Source organism: Chaetodon trifascialis, chromosome 3 (assembly GCF_039877785.1).
Source record: "Chaetodon trifascialis isolate fChaTrf1 chromosome 3, fChaTrf1.hap1, whole genome shotgun sequence".
Classification (NCBI taxonomy): domain Eukaryota; kingdom Metazoa; phylum Chordata; class Actinopteri; order Chaetodontiformes; family Chaetodontidae; genus Chaetodon; species Chaetodon trifascialis.
In genome coordinates this window covers 12,950,054-12,971,845 of record NC_092058.1, presented here as the reverse complement: position 1 = coordinate 12,971,845, position 21,792 = coordinate 12,950,054, and the positions used below count along the sequence as shown (strand labels likewise).

At 42.5% G+C, this 21,792-nt stretch overlaps 1 protein-coding gene across 1 annotated transcript in view; it reads right to left on the bottom strand.

Annotated features, from left to right (window-relative positions):
• Positions 1–8,254: 8,254 nt before the first annotated feature.
• Positions 8,255–21,792, bottom strand: part of skib (v-ski avian sarcoma viral oncogene homolog b) — a 33,101-nt gene continuing 19,563 nt past the window's right edge. Inside the window, exons 2-7 of the mRNA XM_070958853.1 lie at positions 12,693–12,806; positions 12,350–12,453; positions 12,002–12,246; positions 10,851–11,125; positions 10,513–10,743; positions 8,255–10,387 (exon numbers count right to left, since the gene is read on the bottom strand). Of these exons, the coding sequence (XP_070814954.1) occupies positions 10,166–10,387; positions 10,513–10,743; positions 10,851–11,125; positions 12,002–12,246; positions 12,350–12,453; positions 12,693–12,806 (1,191 nt within the window). The 3' untranslated portion in view covers positions 8,255–10,165. The remainder of the gene's footprint in view (positions 10,388–10,512; positions 10,744–10,850; positions 11,126–12,001; positions 12,247–12,349; positions 12,454–12,692; positions 12,807–21,792) is intronic.

Genomic DNA, 21,792 nt, shown 5'->3' with positions numbered 1-21,792 from the left:
CACTCTATTTCTTCTGCTTTACGTTTTGTTACACCTATTAGGGTAGGACAACAGTTTATATCAGTCTGCTGACATAATATAATTCCTAGTTTAGCTCCATCTAATTTCAGCCTGCATGAGCAGAGATCTAATCAGCCAGTACAAGTGAAAACACCTGTGGGGCACTCTGAAGCCATCATCTGGAAAAGGTAGCAGTGTTACTAAACAACAGCTAATAAATACCAGGTGAGCCAGCTGACTGCTCAGACGCATCAATTTGGCTGCTGTCCCAACACAAAATTGTTTGTAAGAGAGGCCTTTTTCACAAGAACTTATGTTACAGAATAAAAACCATATGAAAACAATGAAGTTAATGATGGTTGAATCCATTTAACTGCCTCAGTTTCTGGGTTGTGGTGTTGTGCATGCTGGCTCACTGCCACACTGTCATGGTTTACTGGGACTCTTACACAACAGAGCCATTTTAATGTTATCAGTGACACCTGTGCTTTTCCTACTATGACAAGTCAGCATGTTGGCTGTGAAAATAGCTATTTAAAATCAGCACACATCAAGAACCAATGCTTTCAACACAAAATGAACAACTTCACTTCTTAGAAGACTTTTGATTGCATAAGAAATGCTTCACACCTTGTTTTGTTAAATTTTGTCTATTTTGGTCATTTGCAACTTATAAAACTCAACAACACATGTAAATAAATAATAAATCAAATAATCATAAGTAATTTTTTTTTTTTAAAAAGCAACAAATCAATGTTATACCGACTGAAAAAGTGAGATATACCCAAAAGTCCCAAAGTGTTCATACCTCACTTTTACATTCATTAATCATTTTATTTTTGAATCTATTTAGTGTATTGCACAGTTTAATTTCCTTTTCCAAACTGTTTCACAGATTAGCTCTTTTAACTGTTTCCATCTTTATTTTGATAACATGCAAATTCTTCTGGACTTCTTGGATTTGTGATTGTTTGGGGTTCCCCAAGCCTCCACACAGTAACCAATGTATGGAAATATTAGCAAACAGAAGAATTATGTTTTTGTTTTGCAATATTGCAATGGACTTCACATTTTTGCCTTTAAAAGATTCATGTGGTTGCCAGTAGAGTTTTTTTTTTGATAACTAAGCATTATAAATTTGGTTTTAATTACATTTAATGAAAGAAAAAAGTTTCCTCTGCATGCAGAAGCTTCTCAAAAACAAACTTTCACAACTTGTTGCAAATATCATTAATCAGCAACATAAAATTTGGACCCAGCACTGAACCCTGTGGAACCCCTCACATGACCCTCAGCAATTCAGATTAATCATTGTTCATTTCTACAACCTGAGATTACCAAGATAGTTACAAGCCATGAGTGTGTGAGCATCTGACCCGGGATCTACCTACCTGGGTCCGACCCGGAACTTTCCCGGATTGGTCTAGAACTTACCCGGTACGACCCGGGTCCGACCCGGGACCAGACCCGGATCCGACCGGAAAGAGAGAGGTGTTTCATGTTATGATTGGGCGAGATGAGTTCCGTCAAGTGTCAGTGAATTTAATAACCTATGTTCCACAGACCAAGTTGTGTCGAGGGCTGGTCGGTGGTTATGCACAAACTCTTGCGCTGACTTTTTTGTTTGTTTGTTTGTTTGTTTTTCGTATGCATTATGCCGGCTAGACCAAAGCGAAAGCACCCAAATAGCACGTCGGCCCACCGGGAAAATGCCCGCTATGTCAGATGTTCGGTCCATCCCTGGCCTCCACTGAGAAACCCGAGCCGGTAACATCTGAAAGGCCCAATCCCGGAATTCCCACAGACCCCCTAAGCACTTCAGCAGACCACCACACAGACACGGTAAAGTAACCGGCAGGAGAAGACGACAGACTAATATGTCGGACATTATCTTATCATGGTTGAATTTTGCGCACGAGGCTACGCGCTGTTGCTTTGTTTTACCTTTGTTTTTATGTCAGCCGCACAATATGAAAACTACAATTTCAGAAATTTCCTCAAGGAGGAGCTCATGTCCCTCACGGCTGGCTTTGGACTATTACGCAGCAGAGAGGTGGACGGAATCGATCCATTATTTGGAATTGAGTTTGCGCTTGCACCGGCTTCTTAGGGACAGCGTGAGATACTGCATGCTGCACTGTAGCAGCAGCAGCACACATGAAGAACCGTCCTTTGCAGGAAACCGGGATCTCCGCGTCTACTGACACGTTAATGATGAGAGTCCTGTCAGAAGAAGTGCAGAGCGCACTTCCCCGCGCTGCAGTTCCCTGTCCCCGGCAGACAGATCCTACAGGTATCTGCACTTTGCGCACTTCAGGGTCAGACACTCTGTTTAAGGACACCTTATATCAATACATCATACCCGTATCTTCATCATCACCCCTGACAAATGTTTTTAAAACTAAAATTATTTAAATTCTACACAGAACATACTGTACAGCACTGGTACCGGTCCGTGGCCCATTTGGTACCGGGCCGCACAGAAAGACACACACTAATGATGATAATAGTAATAATAATAACAACAACAACCCGGGCCGGGATCCGACCCGGGATCCGATCCGGGACACAGACACACTAATAATAATAATAGCAACAACCCGGGCTGGATCCGACCCGGGACACACACTGATGATAATAATAATGATGATAACAGCTGGGCCAGTCAGCTTGAATTAAAGGCATGATCTGGGATCGGGATCTGACCCGACACACACACACACACACACACACACACACACACACACACACACACACACACACACACACACACACACCAATAATAATTAATAATTAATAATTAATAGTATTAACAACCCGGCTGGGATCCGAACCGGGACACACACTGATGATAATAATGATGGTAACAGCTGGGTCGAGTCAGCTTGAATTAAAGGTATGAATCAGTTTTTCAGCATCTGACCCGGGATCCGACTCGGTACCTACCTGGGTCCGACCCGGAACTTTCCCGGATCGGTCTAGAACTTACACGGGTTGGTCCCAGCAATGTCCCGGGAAATTCCCGGGTCGGTCCCGGGTAAGTTCCGGGTCGGTCCCGGTAAAGTCCCGGGAAATTTCCGGGTCGGTCCCGGGTAAATTCCGGGTCGGTCCGGGAAAGTCCCGGGAAATTTCCGGGTCAGTCCCGGGAAAGTTACCCGGTCCGACCCGGGACCAGACCCGGATCCGACCAGGACAAGCACACACTAATAATAATAATAATAATAATAATAATAATAATAATAATAATAATAATAATAATAATGCGGGCCGGGATCCGACCCGGGACACATACACACACAACATTAATGATAAGAGAGAGAGAGAGAGAGAGAGAGAGAGAGAAAGAGAGAGAGAGAGAGAGAGGTGTTTCATGATATGATTGGGCGAGATGAGTTCCGTCAAGTGTCAGTGAATTTAATAACCTATGGGCCGCAGACCAGCGTGTGTCGAGGGCTGGTTGGTGGTTATGAACAAACTCTTGCGCTGACTTTTTTTGCCGTATGCATTATGCCGGCTAGACCAAAGCGAAAGGGGTTGGTGTTTAACGATGTGATGGGGCCGCTGATCGACTGTCTGGTATTATGGGCTGGTCAGACGAATATTTAATATAAATAAAAAGTGGCCGACTATCGGCCCAAATAGCACATCAGCTCACCGGGAAAATGCCCGCTATGTCAGATGGTCAGTCCGTCCCTGACCTCCACTGAGAAACCCGAGCCGGTAACATCTGAAAGGCCCAATCCCGGAATTCCCACAGACCCCTAAGCGCTTCAGCAGACCACCACACAGGCACGGTAAAGTTACCAGCAGGAGAAGACGACAGAGGAAGCAGACTAATATGTCGGACATTATCTTATCGTGGTTGAATTTCGCGCACGAGGCTACGCGCTGTTGCTTTGTTTTACCTTTGTTTTTATGTCAGCCGCACAATATGAAAACTACAATTTCAGAAATTTCCCCAAGGAGGAGCTCATGCCCCTCACGACTGCGTATGGATTGGCGTTGGACTATTACGCAGCAGAGAGGTGGACGGAATCGATCCATTATTTGGAATTGAGTTTGCGCTTGCACCGGCTTCTTAGGGACAGCGTGAGATACTGCATGCTGCACTGTAGCAGCAGCAGCACACATGAAGAACCGTTCTTTGCAGGAAACCGGGATCTCCGCGTCTACTGGTACGTTATGATGAGAGCGTCCTGTCAGAAGAAGTGCAGAGCGCACTTCCCCGCGCTGCAGTTCCCTGTCCCCGGCAGACAGATCCTGGAGGACTTCAGAAGAAGGCCCCCCTACAGCAGGGGCGGACTGGGACAAGAAATCGGCCCTGGCATTTTGGACCAGACTGGCCCGCCACATCTGATAACGTGCACCTTTTCGGTCTTTTGGGTCTCTTGAATGTGTATACCAACTGTGCAACTCTTTAAAACCACGTACCTTAAGCCATGCAATGAGTTAACGGAAATCAGTGAGAGTGGACACATTAAATATTTCCAAAAAGTATAATTTATTAACACTACAAAAAAAGTATATTTCACCACTCCATCACAGTAATGGATGTTTAAGCAGAATTCATCCTATTGGGTGTACCTATGTGTTTCAAGGAGGAAGAAAAAAAGAAAGAATAGAGATGAGAAATGATGGATCACATGCTAACTCTTCCAAGAGTAGTACTCAATAAACTGTGAAGTGACCCAGACCAAAAGGATGAATGTAGCTGAACTCCTGAATGAACTTTGAACTCTGTGTGTGTGTATGTTTGAGAGAGAAAGAGAGAGAGAGATTTAATTATTGGTCAGTCTTCAAGATAAAAACAGCAGTGTAGAAACTGAAAACTTAAGAGGGATGATGACACATGAATGAGGGAGAGGGCTACATATACAATGTCTTAAAAATACCTGCGTATACAGGTATTACAAACTAACTAGAATACAAACTAACCTGGCCATAGAACATTAGCCAAAAAGATGTTATTGACGTTTTGTCATTGTCAGATTACCAAGGGGTTGGGTTGCGTTACTCAAGTGTTCTGAAAGCAGTCCAGCTTACTGCAGGATTTACAGCATATCCCTGTGCAATGTCGCCACCACCACTGTCACGGTCACTGCCACGGGAGCTGATGAAGGCCCTGCTGTTGCAAACATAGCAGAATTTTTTGCGCATCTGCAGCGTTGGCTTGAAGAGCCAGCTTCTTCTTGTCTCGCAGTCTCTGCACCTCCTTTTCGTTTTCTCTTCATTCTCACAGATCCTGACAGAGTACGTTACCGACGAAAAAGAGGGGAAGTGTTTCATGATATGATTGGGTGAGATGAGCCCTGTCACGTGTCAGTGAAGAAAATAACCTATCGGCCGCAGACCAGCGTGTGTCGAGGGGCAGTCGGTGTTTACAAACAAACTCTTGCGCTGACTTTTTTTTTTTTTTCTTGCCGAATGCATTGCGCCGCAGGGCCAAAGCGAAAGGGTGTTTAACGATGTGATTGGGCCAGCCGAGTGTCAGTCGGGCCAGCCCATTGTCAGTCTGGCCGCTGATCAACTCTTTGTATGGGCCGGTCAGACCAATATTAAAAAAAAAAAAAAAAAAAAAAAAAAAGTTTTTCAGCATCTGACCCGGGATCCGACCTGGTACCTACCCGGGACCGACCCGGAACTTTCCCGGATCGGTCTAGAACTTACCCGGGTTGGTCCCGGCAATGTCCCGGGAAATTTCCGGGTCGGTCCCGGGTAAATTCCGGGTCAGTCCCGGGAAAATTACCCGGGTCCGACCCAGGATTGAACACATCTACATTACATCCCCACATATGAAAACCATCTAGTTGCCATTCGTCTTATCATACATATCATTGAATGTGTCAAGACAGGATCATGGATTTCTATAGAAAACAGCTTATCCACACTCCACATTTATTTCTACTGGCACACGTCATGATTTTCTATTGTTGCTGACATTCTTCCTGCTGTTTTTGAGCAGAATCATTGAAATAATTACTCATGAACAAGGCGACTCCTCTTCACTTTGTGTTTGTTCTATTGATTGTAAATAGCTTGTAGCCCTCAAGTTCCACATCTGCTCCTTTCTCTTTGCTGAGCCAAATCTCTGATACTGGAGCCACATTGTCTCACGCGTGGTGAATTGTCTGACAGAGTTGTGGATTTTTGTAAAATCACAATAAAAGCTTCTATTGTTGAAATGTATGTATCTTCCATTATTACATTGCTTTTGATTTGTTCAGTGTTTCGAACAGTTTGTGCTCTATTAAGTCAAAAATATTCAAGTTCAGCTGTTCGTAGTTCTCACGTCTTGTTATCCACACAGTCTGATGATACCATTTCTCCAAACTCACTTGTCAACCATGCCTTTGAATCAGTATCAGTCATTGTCTGTTCAAATATTTCCACGCAGAAATAGTCTCGTCTTTGCCTTTCGAGGTACATTTTATGAAAAATCTATCATCCTTCCAATCCATAGTCAGTTACGCTTTATGCTCAGTGAGCTGAGTTCAAGTAAACGCTCATTTTAAATGAGTAATGTTCAGTTGTTTCTTTGGTGTGCTGCTCTCACAGGAGTTGTCATCATACTTGTCCAATTCTGCAATCTCCCCGATGGCCAGCACTTTGCCTCCTCTGGTGACCCACTCGGCTTTATGAACACCTTGCAGTTTGCTGCCCACGTTGATTGGATCTTGTTCTTTTTTCTCAGGAAGTGTGCAATGCCAACATTTTTCTTTCACATAAATGTTGGATCCCTTCAGCTTTCTCCCTTGTCTGAGCAGTATGTTTCTTTATTTTCTTTTTGTTATTTAATGCAGGATTCTCCCCTTTGTTTGGTCAGGGGAGAGATGATGGCACCCCTCTGTCCACAGATATGAAATTGTAAGTGAGATTGTGTAAATGTAACTCCATCAGATTGTATAACTCCTTGTTATACCATGGTCTGGGTGAATACTCGATTCTGATTGGCTGCAGGGTGTCCGTTAAAAAGTGTTGTAGGACACCTATAAAAGGTCAAATAGCCTGATTGTTCTAAATTATTGCGCCGGCTCAAACGCTAGTTGGATTCTGTGCTTTCTATCTTGTAAAGTCGCTGTGTGACTTCAGTTTGGAAAGGAACTGATGCTTTGATTTATCCTTATTCAATAAAGAAACATCATGTTACTCTTTGATGTGTATTTATATTTATATTGAATGTGTATTTTATATATAGTCTGTGGGAAATTGTCAATCTGATGATTGCAACATCGTCTAAAATCATCATTTATCTACAATGATTGAAATTAATTAAAATTGAAATTAATGATGCTTATGTTTTGTGTTAATGTTTAAATAATGACCGTGGATCTAGTTGAATGTGATAATGTGTAGTGGTCAGTGGAATAACTATTGGTTTCTGTTTGTGATGACTGCTGACTGAGATAAGGGATGTGATTAAATAGATCCTGGAACTCAGCCTGGTCTGGAGCAGGCTAGCTCCACAGAATAAATCTCCATGGTAACTTATCCCATAACATATCCCACTTTCCGCTATCCTGCTTTTGTGCAACCGGATCTCGGATGAGCCAGGTTAACCAACATATCCCGGCTTAATCTCTTATCCTAGTTTTGTGCAACGGCCCCTGGTGTTTAATGTCTTTGCAGTGACTGCAGACCACTCTGTCCCCTTCAAAGTCATCAAATAAGCACGTTCTATTAAAAAAGTGACTCTCTCATACATTTATATGAACTTTTTACACATTTTCCAGTCACAATAGTAGCCTTGTGTGCAAAAAGAAGTGTTTTTATCCTCATCTGTTGAGATAACAAGCTGCAAGCATTCAGATCTGTGAGGCTGTACATACACAGCAGTGCTTTGAGCTCAATACTCATGTCAGCATGAGTTCAAACCGGTTCAGGGTGTACCCTGCCTCTGGCCCGTTGACAGCTGGGATAGGCTCCAGCCCCCCCACAACCCCAAAAAGGGATAGTCGGGTATAGACAATGGATGGACTCTCTTATTTTACCATGATCGTTTGCCAACATTTGCTAAAAAGCACTAAACACAGGGCTGATGGGAATGATCAGAATTTTGCAGGGAAGCCTATGTGGTTATAAACCACCTGATGGTGGCGCTAGATGAAAAGTCAGCGGATCACCAACGTTTTTAGGATTCATCATCTGGGAACCACGAATGTTTGCAGCTAATTTGATGGCAATGTATCCCCCCCGCCAACGCACACGCACACATACTGTGTTAAAAAGAAAAAAAAAAACACTTCATTGAACACCGTAGGATTGATTTCGATTTTAATGGATATTATACAAGTTTTCCGAAGGAAAAGAAAACATTGAAACAAGAGGCAAGTGAACCCCCGCTTCCAAACCAAAACTACAACAGCATCAGCTAACAAAATGGATATTGCTATTACACTGTACCCAACAAATACTGAGCGAGGGTATCATAATGATAAGACATAAAAGTGTTTCTTGTCTAAAATATACGAGAGCACCTAAGGATGAAACCACAAGGTGTTGCTTCTACTCTATCTGACGAGGGAGCTGGAGGTGCAGAGATTTCAAATCCATTTTCAGTTTTTGGTCTGTGGTGTAATATATACTCTATAATTCAAATAATAAAGATCTTTTCAAAATAAACAAAATCAAGGGGCAAATCTTAATATTCTGTTGGTGTGTCAAACCTAGAAAAACTCCTGTCACGACCGCTGATGGTTTCATTCTCCTTGTTTAAACCAACATCCATCCATTCTGCTAAATGCCCTGTGATTGCAATGATACTCAGGGACACAACTACGTAATTGCAGGTTTGCAAATCCAATATAACCTCTTTTTGGTTTCAAGTAAGAGCAAAAAATAATATTCATAATCAATTTAAGTCTGGAGCAAGCAAACATACCAACAAATATCTTATTTACAATATCATTGTATTTACATCAGAGGATAATGAAGGAAAGTGTGTTTAAATTCAAAGTTCATGTTAACTTGTGTTTTGAAAAATGTAACAGGGAGTACAATGCACAATGCAAGGTTCTTTTCTTTAAAAAGTGCAATTCCTTTTTTTTTAAGTAAAAAAATATATATCCATATTTTGTATATATGTAGAAATGTTGTTCATATAAACAGCATTTGTTGATTTAAGAGCCCTAACACCAGTGACTAAAAATGAATGCTTTCTTTTGATAGGCAGCAAATTATCATAGAATATAAATTATTTTACAATACTCAATAGAAAATCAGAAGTACCGCGTTTCAACAAAAACAGACAGATATTGAAGTTTTTTTTTGTTTTGTTTTTTTCTTTTAGGAGGGCATTTGTAGACTTATCTGCACTAACATGGGCAAGAATATTTGCTATATTTATCACATGGTTTGGTTGCGAAAACATTACTGGAAAACAATATTCAAACAACAAATAAAGTTGCATCATAATATTAAAAAGTAACACTTCCATAAAATATCTAAGCATAAAACAGTGGTGGACCTGAAGGCAGCCCACCTGTAACCTCTAATACTTCAGGTTTATAAAATACAAAAGGTAGACAAGCTGGTATACATGCGTACTTGTTTGTATATGGATGTTTTTTCTTGCCTGTGGAATAACAGTGCTGCGCAAGCAATATTTCTTAAAAAGTACATCCTCTACACAGTTATAAAAAGCAAGCTGATATTAAAAGTAAATAGTGGTAAACTGGTGTCTCTTGTTTCCAGTGGTCTGCAATGACACCTTTGAGTGTACCAATATTTTGTGGCACCAAGAGTTTCATCATCTGCTCATGTTTCACCAGGCGCAACATGTTTCTTCCCTTCATATTCAAGTAGTGTTATGTGGCTATATTTGCACATCTTAGAATAGCTTATACCAAAATAAAATCCTTGGACAGCGTCAGGTGTCTAACCGAGGGCTCTGATGTCACTGGAGAGATGTGTTCATCACTGAAGAAGTCTTTCTTAATTTCACGCTCTACAACATGCTCAGAGATCATGCTACTTTCCAGTTCATTTCATAAAATTCATATATTGTCATAATAATATTGATTTATGTCATATCATATTATATATGACAGAGTTTTCCTCTACAAAACTGACTTTTGCTGAGTTTCTTTTCCCTAACAGGAGGTGCAACAAAGTCCTGAACCATGCTCCTTTATACTGAGTCTTTTTCTCCAGTTGTGAATGTGCAACTTTAGGATCCATTGGTGTGCTGTGTGGTCTGTCTGTGTGCGTCTGTGTTCGCATCCTTGGGGTCTCCAGGATGGCTGCTGTCGGCCTGCATCGCCAGCTGGGTTTGCAGGTCTTTAACGACGCTCTCCAGGCTCTGCCGAGCTTCTCTCTCGTGCTGGAGTTCCTGTCTCAGCTGCTCACGATCAGCTTCTGCCTGCTGTAGCTGCACATGCAACTCTTCAATCTGCACAAAACAGGTCGACACAACAGTCAGTGTACATCAAACACAAATGAAGGACAGGATTTCAAAATCACAAGCTACATATGCGCGGTTTTGAGGACTATGGGCATCTTACGAGGACATCTCACCTGAGTGGAATACTTGACCCTGAGACGTTCAGCCTCACAGCCTTTGTCGCAAACTCGCAGCTGTCTCTCCCTCTCCAGCTCTCTCTTTAGCCGCCCACATGACTCCTCCGCGTCCCTCATCTTCCTCTCCCAGTCCACACGAAGGCGTTCAATCTCCTTTCGCAGGTTGCGCTTGGCTTCGATGGCCTCACGAAGACGGCCTTTCTTTGCCACCCTCACAAACTCCAATTCCTGTAAAAACATCACAATTGTTCCAAACTGTGTTCCTAATATTCATTCAGAGATTACTGTCATTTCATCTCCACCACATTGTATCTCACAAGAACAGGATGTGATACCTGCTGAAGGCTGCGTTTAGCTTGCACAGCGGCCGCCAGCTTCTCCTCCTGCTTCACTCTCACCCTGACGATCTCCTGCAGGACTTTCTCCCGGGCCTCTTTGGTGTCCATGCCTCCGTACAGCATCTGTCTCAGGGTGTCTAACTCTGGGCAAGCGGTCCCTGACAGCCAGGCAGGTGCCTCCTGAGGTCGAGCAACACTCTGAGAGGTCAGAGTCTGAGACATGCTGGTACAGGCTGACGGAGGAGAAGCCAGGGAGGAAGCTGGCACTGGACCTGAGGGAGAGAGAGTTAATTATTATTACAGAATGTGAACGTTGGCTGTTATTGTGATGAAGATGTTAGCACTGCGAGACACAACCGGATATATGGAAACTAATAGATTATGTATGTCCACCTTGCTTCTCTAAAATTTTTCAGTCTGATGTCCCCCCACAGCCCAGTTTCACGTTTACTCTTGTACTAATGCACTTACATACGCAGGACCTGGATATTTAAATTGTTTATTTTTTATATTGAACCATTTGAACCGTTTCATTACTTTGATCCATTAACTGTTTCAACATGTTGGTTTAGCTAACTATGTCAATGGTTTAGCCATGACTTTCAATTGGCTATTTATTGTAACAAAAATGTATAAAAAAAAAAAATTTTTTAATTTGCTGAGCTATTCCACAATCTCTCCGTGTACTGTTACAAGTTGGGAATTACTGTGATAAAGCATACACACGGGACATTTTTCATATCTGTATGCATCAACAAAAAAACGTGAAACCAAAACTAAAACTTAATTTCTGCAGCTTCTGATGCAAAAAAATAAAAAAACTATAATATATACATACACACACATATATATTATTAATTATAATGCATATAATATTAAGTAGAAGAATTGTATGTTTTTTTGTGGCTGCAAAACAGCAAAATCTGCAGACAACTTTTATCTCAAATGTATTTCTTCCTTTAAACACCAGGTGGCGGAGCTGCACAGGAATCGTCCTCAAGCTGCTCTTGCATGGCTTCTTTCCAGCAAGGCTCACTGTGTAATACAAGTTGTAACTGTAAAATCGGTGTCTTATATCAACTGACTCTTGTAGTGTTCAATTTGTTTCTCTGGATTATTCTATGCTCCAGCTGACGGGTGGTACTCACGATCATCACAGTCATCCACATCAATCTCTCCATCTGTGTCCATGTCGTCGGGTCGGTTGGCGGTACTAGGGGGGGCCGGTTTTGCTGCAGGTTGTGTATCTCCATTATGCAGCTCCTGTAGCGGTCTGGAAATGGCTGCAGGCCCCCTGCCAGGAGCGTGGCTGTCCCTGGGATGGACTGGAGGGGCCAGAGGAGCTACTGTCAGATTGGGAGCCGCCAAAGTCTCGAGACTCTTTGAGTAGGACCTGTGGAGGCAGTGCAGGTACATTTAAAGAATTGAACTGGTTGATTTAACACATATCATCTCTTTAAAACTGAAACTATCGCGGCTTTCCTCGGATGACTCACCTCTCCACCTCATTCTGAGTAGCTGGTTTCTCTTTTTCTGCTGCTTTAGGAGACCAGGGGCGGAAAGCAGAGGGCCTCTGTTTCAGTTGGACCTGCTTCAGGTCCTGGAAGAACAAACAAAACAACAAGCCTGGTTAAAGTCACAGTAAACTGCCACTGAGCATTAAACCATGACGAATACACTCTAAGGCCCCTCTTCATTTAACAAGGCAGAATGACGAGAGGTCGTACATTGATGATAATGTGATGTTTCAATAGGACAATGGCTTTTATGTCATCCTTTTGACCTTTGAGCTTAACAGCAAATCCGGTTTCACACTAGCAACAGGCGCAGCGTACAAACCTTGTGTGCAGACTTTGACAGCGATTGTAACCAGTCAGGTTTCCTGTCTTTGTCAGCTGCTGGAGATTGTAATTTGTTGAATTTGGACCTCTTGACTGGGACCGGGCTGGGAGACTGAAGAGAGAAGAGAGAATAGACGGTTAATCATCACGATCCCTGCAGAGATAAAGTGCAGATATTACATCATGGAGTACAGCGGATATTTCAAGAGCCCACAACTTCTAAAAAAGCTACTGTATGACTGTAAATGGCATTATTCATAAGCAACACACAGATTTGTCAGAACATGACGTGACCTTTTACACAGCAGAGAGTCACAGAAAGACAAAAAAAAAAAAAAAGACAAACAGAGAAGAAGCCACAGAGAAACAAGGAGGATAGAAGATGCATCTGTGTAAGCGTTCAGTCTCTGAGCTTGGCATGTCTGCATGTTTGTGTGTGTGTGTGTGTGTGTGTGTGTGTGTGTGTGTGTGTGTGTGTGTGTGTGTGTGTGTGTGTGTGTGTGTGTGTGTGTGTGTGAGCAGAGCTTTGAGCTGAGCAGACACTCAAGCTGGTCTGGCTGGCAGCCAGTAGGGCTACATTGCTCCCTGCCAGGCAGAAGAGGCGCCATCAGGTGGAGCAGATCGACTCCCCGAACCACAGAAATATTGCAATATAGAGACAGAGGGAGACAGAGAGGGAGACGAATTAAAGTAATTGCACTCAGATCTGACAGACGATTGAGTTGAAGTGTTCAGAGGGAGTTGCATGTTAACGCAGCGCTCCCGAGTCATGAAATGTTCGAGCTTAGAAAACCCGAGGAGGGAAGCATCTGCCTTGTTAAGAGCCATAAAAATCTGAATCTCCAGAGCCCCCGATTGTATATATTGTCTGTGTGTGTGGCAAGCTGCTGGACCATTTGTTGAGATAGCTAACCTCCGCAGCCCTCAGGTCTGCACTTGTCAGACAGAGGATATGTTTACCTGGGCAGGCGCAGAGGCCAGCACAGACCTGCCTGCTACTCTCTTACTCACTACTATGACATTCTGCCTGCAGGAATGGCAAACACTCCCATCTCCTCGTCTGCATGTGCGATTCAAGAGACATTATCGCTCCGTCTACCTTCAAAATCCTCAATGGAAAACACTCCAGCAGGGTTGCGTGTAGTTGCGAAACCTTAATCGCCGCTCGCTGTAATCACCTCAAGATGGAAATTAATGACAAACCTCATTTAGCATTAAGCGAGAAGCCCGGCTGGTAATGAATCACGTCTCACAGCTTTTCTCCACCAAGCCAGACGCTGCATAAGTGTGTGTGTGTGTGTGTTTGTGTGTGCGCAGCTATGAGTGGGTGTCGGGACGCCTGGGGAGGTGGGTGGGTGCGGGTGTAGACATGCATATGTGCGTATGTGGGAGTGTATGTGTGTCGGTGTGTGTGTAGGAGTGTGTGTGTGTCTGGTACAGTGTGCTCATGGGTGGAGGTGTTAGTCAAGTCTGGTACTGTACTAACTACTAACTATGGATACCGAAGTATCTGAGACAAAAGCAACAAAATTAAGCAGAAAACAGCAAAACATAAAATTTGTTGATAGGTCTACAAGAGTTTTAATAATCATTTAAATTTGTTGTCAGGTTGGATGGTTGGTTGGTGCAATTTCAAGACGTCACATTGGGCATTTTTCACTGTTTTCTGCCATTTTATAGATTAAAGTAAAAAATGAGTACCTTAAGACCCCTCAGATCTCCTGACCAATCGTTACTCTTCATTCCACACTCCTCATTATTAAACTTTGGCCCTCATGATCATATATCTTCTCCTTTATTGATATCTTAAAACCTGTCTGAAGACCCATCTCCTCTCTTTAGCGTTTGAAAGCCATTATGAGGATATAACTGCTTTGAATTATTCATTGGCTCTCTGTGAAATATGCCTTTTGAATATTCTCACTTGTATCCACAACTATTGACCGTTACTGTTATCTTTGTGTATTTATCTGATTTTGTATTTGTCTTCTCTCTGCGCAGCACATTGGTCAATGTTTGCTGCTACTATTTGAACAGTGGTGAAATGTAACTAAGCATGTTTACTCAAGTACTGTACCTGAGTAAATGTACACAAATTCAAGGTACTTGCGCTTTACTCAAGTTTTTACATTTTTCCATTTTTTAATTCACCACATCTCACCAACAAATGTACTTTTTACTATACTGCATTTATCCATAGTTACTTTCAGATTACAATTTTTCATCCCCTTTCTGTCCAGGGAAAGCCACGTATTTGGTGGTTTGGAAAACCCATGAAGAGTATTCTCCTCCTTCATAAACTACATTAACTATTTAAAAAGCCTCTTGGATTAGCTGTAAAACACATCGTGACAAAGCTGAAAACAGGCTGTTTTTAGAGATTCGTGGTTCTCACAGGACGGCGGCGCCACAAACATATAGTGATCTTGCAGAATATGCTGCATTGCTGTAGATTAAACTATCCCTCAACATATGAAGTAACTAAAATGAGCTCAACCTTAAACATCTATAGCAGTAAAATGCACATGCACATGAATGCAGCAGTAATGTTAACCCAATAACATCATATATATAGTGAAACACTGACAGGGGCCATTTTACTGCACAATGAATACTTTTACATTTGATACATTTTTTCTGATAAAATGTACATACTTTTACTTATGTAAGGTTTTGAATGCAGGGCTGTCTTGAGTACTTTCACAGTGCGGTTTGCTATTTTTACTTAAGTAAAGGCTTTGAGTACTTCTTCCACCGCCGTCTATGAAGCAGCATGTAAAGACTTAATAAATGGTTTAGATGTAGATGTGAGGATTTATGAACGTATCGTTCAAATGCTAAATATGATGTCTTGAAGTGAAGTCTTACCAATTAATCCATAACTAAAACAAAAGTTTATCATGCCGCCATCTCACTCTCTCTCACTGCTCTGACGCTTCATGCTGTTGGTTTTTTCATGAGATGAACACCACGTTTGTCTGGACACTCCTGTCATCCCTCCCTGACTCATAACTCTTTTCACCTGTCTAACCTGTAACCATAAAAAAACACACACCCATTCACACACACACGCACAGACACACACACAGACACGCACGCACATCGTGCTGTTCGGTTTTGCTTCTGTAGGTTAATTCTTTTAACCCAGACCTCCTGCTGACTGCGTCCCGCTCAGCAATGGTGACTCGACCCCTCACCTGCCTGACTCAAGGCCCGTGGTTTTCTAAGAACTGCTGCCCTGCTGTAATCAGACTCTGTAATTACTGACGTGACTGTTGTTTTCCCGACAAAGGATGTCTGCCTGTCTGGTACTATTTCTACCCTGAGGTTTGCAGCTCCAGGAAGGCTATGAGCGCTAGACATAATAGAGTCAGAAAACAGACACTCCCAGACACCACAAGGGACCTGCTGGCTAAATCTGACACTGACCTCACAGGAGAGCAGCCGCACGGGCTTAACTCACCACCACATCATAGACATAGCATGGCCACGGAGTCATAACACCCTCCTTGCACATCCTACTGCCTAGCAGGTCCCACCAAGCCAGATGATAGGACATCCCTCTCTCTCCCTCTCTCTCTCTCAGTGGTAGGAGAGGGAGACTTCCTCTGAGGAGTTTGCTTTGGCCGAGTCCCCTGTGGGAACTGAGTCTTGAGTGGGAGGGGGGTGGGCCAGGGGAGTGGGGCCACAGAGGAAGCACTGAGCTGAAGGAATGTATACTTGAAGGCCAAGTACAGCCTCTCCTTTAAGACTCCATTCAAGCATTGCCCTTTTCAACTTGCTATTGTATGATATTTCTTTCAGGCGCTGTAATGAGGGAGCGTTTCAAAGCAAACCTGTAGGCTAAACAGGGTCTAATAGCAGCTGGGCAAGAGCAGAAATGCTTTATTTTTTAATTAGTACCATATAATGGCATGACAATGCCAGGATAAGCCCCAGCTATTTTCAGGCTGGCATGGGAGATAATCACAGAGAAACACAACACATCGCAAACATATCAATATCTATTCTAAGAGCAGAGCGTTTGACCTGCTTGAAGAATAACTTGTCAATATTGAGCTAACTGGAGCGTGATGGGGATTGAACTGTTATTTCACTTGAACATGGAGCTAATCGACAATATTTGTTCACTGAGCCCTGATGTAGAAAGTCTGTGACCGAACTAGGGCTGCCGTTTGTTGTTATGCAGGCTTAGTTTAACAGCGATGTTTTCAACTTGTTGAGGTGGAAGTGAACTTCAATTGTCAACTTCAAATGGCCTGGGGAGACGACGACTCAATGTGGGGGGTCTTCAATCAGTCTTCTGGCTGCTGTGTTCGTTGCCTCGCCAGACTTTTTGTCAGAGATATAAGAAGCTGGTGTGCACATATTCACCCCTTGCAACGAGTTGAATCAGAAGCTTGATACCACTCTCACATCTGTACAGTAAAAATGAAGCTACAACCGGAAACTGGAAACAGCTGGCCAAAACTAAACAAATCAGATATAACATGTCCATTAGTGAGCTTCAGAGGTACAGTGGGTGGACTTTGTTCCCTCTGGACAGAGCCAGGCTAGCTGTTTCCCCTTGTTTCCAGTCTTTATGCTAAGCTAAGCTAACTGGCTGCTGCACACATGAGAGTGGTGTCAATCTTGTCACGCAACTATTCCTCTTCTAACTTCACCCACCTTTGTGTATTCTCGCCATGTTGACAAGTCTTTAAAATGCTCATGTTTTTGACGCGGGGAAGCCGATGACAGCTGGCTAAGCATCATTTACGGCGCTAAGAAGACTCAAATGAAACGATCGAGGAATGAAACATGGGGCAGCACTCATCTGGCGAGACAAAAATAGTTTCCCCAGCTGAACTTCCTCGGGCAACAGTCATACAATACCAACGCATGCTGCATGATAGCATGGTATTAAGAAAAGTGCACAGCAACAAGACACAACAGTTTCAGATTACAGCCTCCTTTCCCCTCCTAAACCCCTGAATGTAATCCGCAGATCGACATGTGCTTAGTGGGGCGCTGTCTCACTCAAGGGCACACCAACTGGCACAGCTCACTCGGGTAACGGCCTTAGTTGGAAGTGAGAGAATACTAGTTTTAGTAATCTGATCCCTGTAGTTTGGTGTGGATATTCACAGGGATGCCTCGAGCTTTCTATTCAACTCTCACTGCATAAATTGTGCGACGGTCCCTTGATTTATATAAAGCCCTGTGGTCACCTCGTAACAGCTGGGGGAAAATTATTGGTGTCTGCCCAGAATATCCCTGAAACTTCATCCCTGCACCACACAGACACAGCACAAGCTCCCATTTCCCCTCGTTAAATCTTAGCTTAATTTATCAATTTATTCTGTCTCCGTCGTGTCCAGTTTGAGCACATATTGTTTATGTACTGAGCCATGACAGTAGGGACACACAAAGAGAGCTGCAGGGCTTGGCATAAGGTCGGCATTACAGTAAAGCTTATTGGATTGTCCTAATTGTCTTTGGGATTGAGACTTGATGAGGTCTGAGGCGGACGCAGGGCGAGCTGCTGTCGCTAAAGGTGGAAAATATCCCATCAGGTCTGCACGGCTGGCTCGACACATACAAAACAGAGCGTTAAAGCAGCGTTCTGCTGTGTTTGTCCGCCATTCATAAAGTGAGCTGTGTGGAAAATGAATGCCACACGAGATCCAGTGACCCCAGTGGAACCAGCTAGGGTATTTCCAACATAACATTTTCATATATGCTTCTATTTTTTTCAACTTGTCATTTCTTCGTTTTGTAATGTAGTTGGCATTTCTGTCTGTGCTCGGTTTACGTCTATTGCACAGATGCCTGTCCTGGAAGTTTTTTTGTTTATAATTGAGTCGTTTAAGCTGATGTGGAGGAGGTATTCAGGTCCTTTATTTCAGTAAAAGTAGAAGTACTCACTTCATAACAATAGCCTGTGTAGCAGTGTATCATTAGCGTTATCAGCAAATTTCACCTATTTCATGTACTGCTGACGAGCTCCTCTGCACAAATGCACCATGTTTCTTCATTTGGGTGGTAACTGAATTGGAAATATCAAGGTAAGTTCAGTAAAGTACTGCAGTAAATGTGCTTGGTTACATTTCACCACTTGCTTCAGGTATTAATTATTAAAAAGTGTGCGGTTAAAGTAAGAGTGTTTTTCCATTTCCCATGCAAATCACATTGCTTTAGGTATTTTTTTAAAATTAAGTTTCTTTTTTTTTCAATTTCAATGTGCATTATCCCCTGATCACAGGACAATTCTTGAAAAAAATTGACATTAGATTCCTGATATCATATATCACTAAGTTTTTTTTGGCCACTTTTGAAGATTTTTAGGGCTAAAATATAGACAGGCTGAGTTGATGGAGACTTTATGCAGAGACATACTGTACATGTATTAAACTGTGTTTAATTTACTTCCCTCAGCATGTCCAAATGTGAATCTATTGAGATGAGCTAAACTCTCTGTAATCTTTTGATGACATGTTTCATTTCTAGTTTCTGCATCATGAAAAAACCTGTTCCTGGGTGAAGTGAATTCCCTGCGAGTGCATGAAAAGATCATCTCGCTGGTGAGAGCAAACAAAAAGAAAGATTACTGTACTACTGCGCGGCGAGAAATGAATTCCAATTCAGGTCCAAACATGGCAACCGTAACAACACGGACATGCCCGCCTGCCTTTCTTAGAGTATGTTGACAGCGGAGTCCAAATCACTCTCTCTCTCTCTCAGAGGATGACCTCGCAGTACAAAGGGCTCATAAGTTATTTCAACAGACACCAAAACCCTCGACTAAAAGACACAAAACAGACATCACCGCAGATTATACATTATTAGCATGAGCATGTTTGGTATGGTTGTTAGGTAAAGTTATCTTAGGAAATGAAACGTGCTCTGTGACTGGTGTAATTTTAGATGCACATGGTGACAAATTCAGCAGATAGTTGTCTGAGCCCCCCGCTGCAATATTGGAATAAGAGAATTAAACATCAGGCCACATGATCTGCAGGAAGACACAAGGCTGCGTCTGCAAACCAATAAAGGCAGAAATATACACACACTCTCCTGCACACTCACAGGGACATACCCCATACACACACACACACACACAAAGAGACGTGCACGCACAATGCTTTTATGCTTCTATTCACATTTAGCACACTTATAACGTAGGAGCAGCTGCAGTGCTAACCAGGAAGCTGGAGGGGATGAAGGTTAACGAGAAAGACAGAGAAAGAGAGGAAGAGCAAAGACAGACTATAGCTGACCTGCCTTCACAGGGTTTCATTTAGCGCTCCTGAAGGGTAAAATGAATTCTTACTTGAAACGTATTCATGCAACTTTCAGGAAGATCGTGAATAAAAGAAGAGAGGGTTTGCAAATTTGTAAGGAAATTAGATTTATACGCCAATTACTACTTTGGTTTTGGTCGATTCTGCATACAAAACAACTCCTTGTAATAAAGTAGGTTGATTTCTTCAGGCTTGAAGCCAAACAAATAAAATATTTAGTCATGTAAGTATGACTGCTTTTCTGCCTTTTTTTTTGCATCCTTTATTCAACAGTATCCTTTGCTCAAAGAATGAGCTCTGACCAGCCAGTTTTTGCCGCAACACCACTGGAATACACAGTAATGCAGATTGCCTGTGTGCTCTTGCACATAGACTCTTGTGAGAAAGTCCTTGTCGGGGTGACTAAAATGGTTTCCAGATAGGAATGAGCAAGAATATTTCCCACACCTAAAATAGAGAAATTCTCAATGCATTCCAGCTGTTTCCTGTGTCCTTCCAAAATTGCAAACCAGTCAATATCCTTCAAATTTCCTTCAGTTTAATGCAGCAGTGCAGCAGAAAAACATTTGTGTGGCCGTATCCTGACTTCAATACATGTGTGCGTGCCTTCACAGAACTTGATCTCTGTTGTGCAGCAGTGCCAACGCCATCTTTGCCATGCAAGCTTAATCCCTTGGCACTACACTGACACTCATCTGATTCTCTGCAGCTGATGCATCTATATGTATTTAAAGGATCTGTAGCTTACCTTTACTTGAAGTCATAATATGGGACACAATTATGATTCATACAGTTTAAAGTGATTCTATCATTCAAGGCTGTAAACATCAGCAAAGTGGCTTCCGCACAAACCGTGATGAGTAACGTCAACATTTGCACCTCTCAGCTACAACGTAACCAATACAGCTCTGGTTCAGCAGCAACACATCAGTGCCAGATTATTTGCTGCCATTGAGGAACAAGGAATTGATTTCAAAAATAAAATGAACACTGCTCAGTTTACTTTGATGAGATCAATAAGCAAATCTGACAAACAGATATTTGATTTTGGTTTAATCTGCAAAGTAATTCTTGCATTGTGAAAGAGGGACTGTAAATAAATAGGCCTATTTCATGACAGGGAGATGGCTCGTTTGGCTGTGTTGAAACCCATCACTGCAATTTAATTTCAACACAGACACATTTATATATACTTTCACAAGAAGTGGAACAAACTGTGTTTCAAGCTACAGCAACTACCACATGTCTGCAGCTATTAAAAGCGAATTTAAAGAGTTAAGTGACGGGGATGTGCACGAGAAAGATTAAAATAGAAGCAGCAGAGGGTGAGATATTTTAGTCCATAGTACGAGGAAAGACTAAATCCTTCATTTCCCATAATGCAATTCAAGAGCAACTTTCATTGGACCCTCTTTGTCTGTAAAACGCCCTCATGTTTTACACTCCATGCCCTTGGCTCCTACTGCAGTTTTCCATCTCATCATCAGGGTTATTTTTTTTTACTTTTTAAGGCTGAAAAATACTCTACATGAAGTGACATGACCTACAAAAAAAAAACAAAACTTCAGGAATAAAAGAAGAAAACGGATTTTATGTCTGAACACAGAAGTGTTGGAGTTTGTGGACACGACTGAAAATCGGTGCTTTCTCGAAGCGACTCTGAGACAGTCGTGTATGTTAACAAACCATCCTCTCATCAGAGGTCTCCAGGCTGGAAACCTTGGTCTGTCACTGATAAGCTCATCCCTGGCCGTACGCGGCGAAGTGTGTGCCGCCGTTCTCGCTGTTAACACGCTCCCCCTCTGCTCTACACCA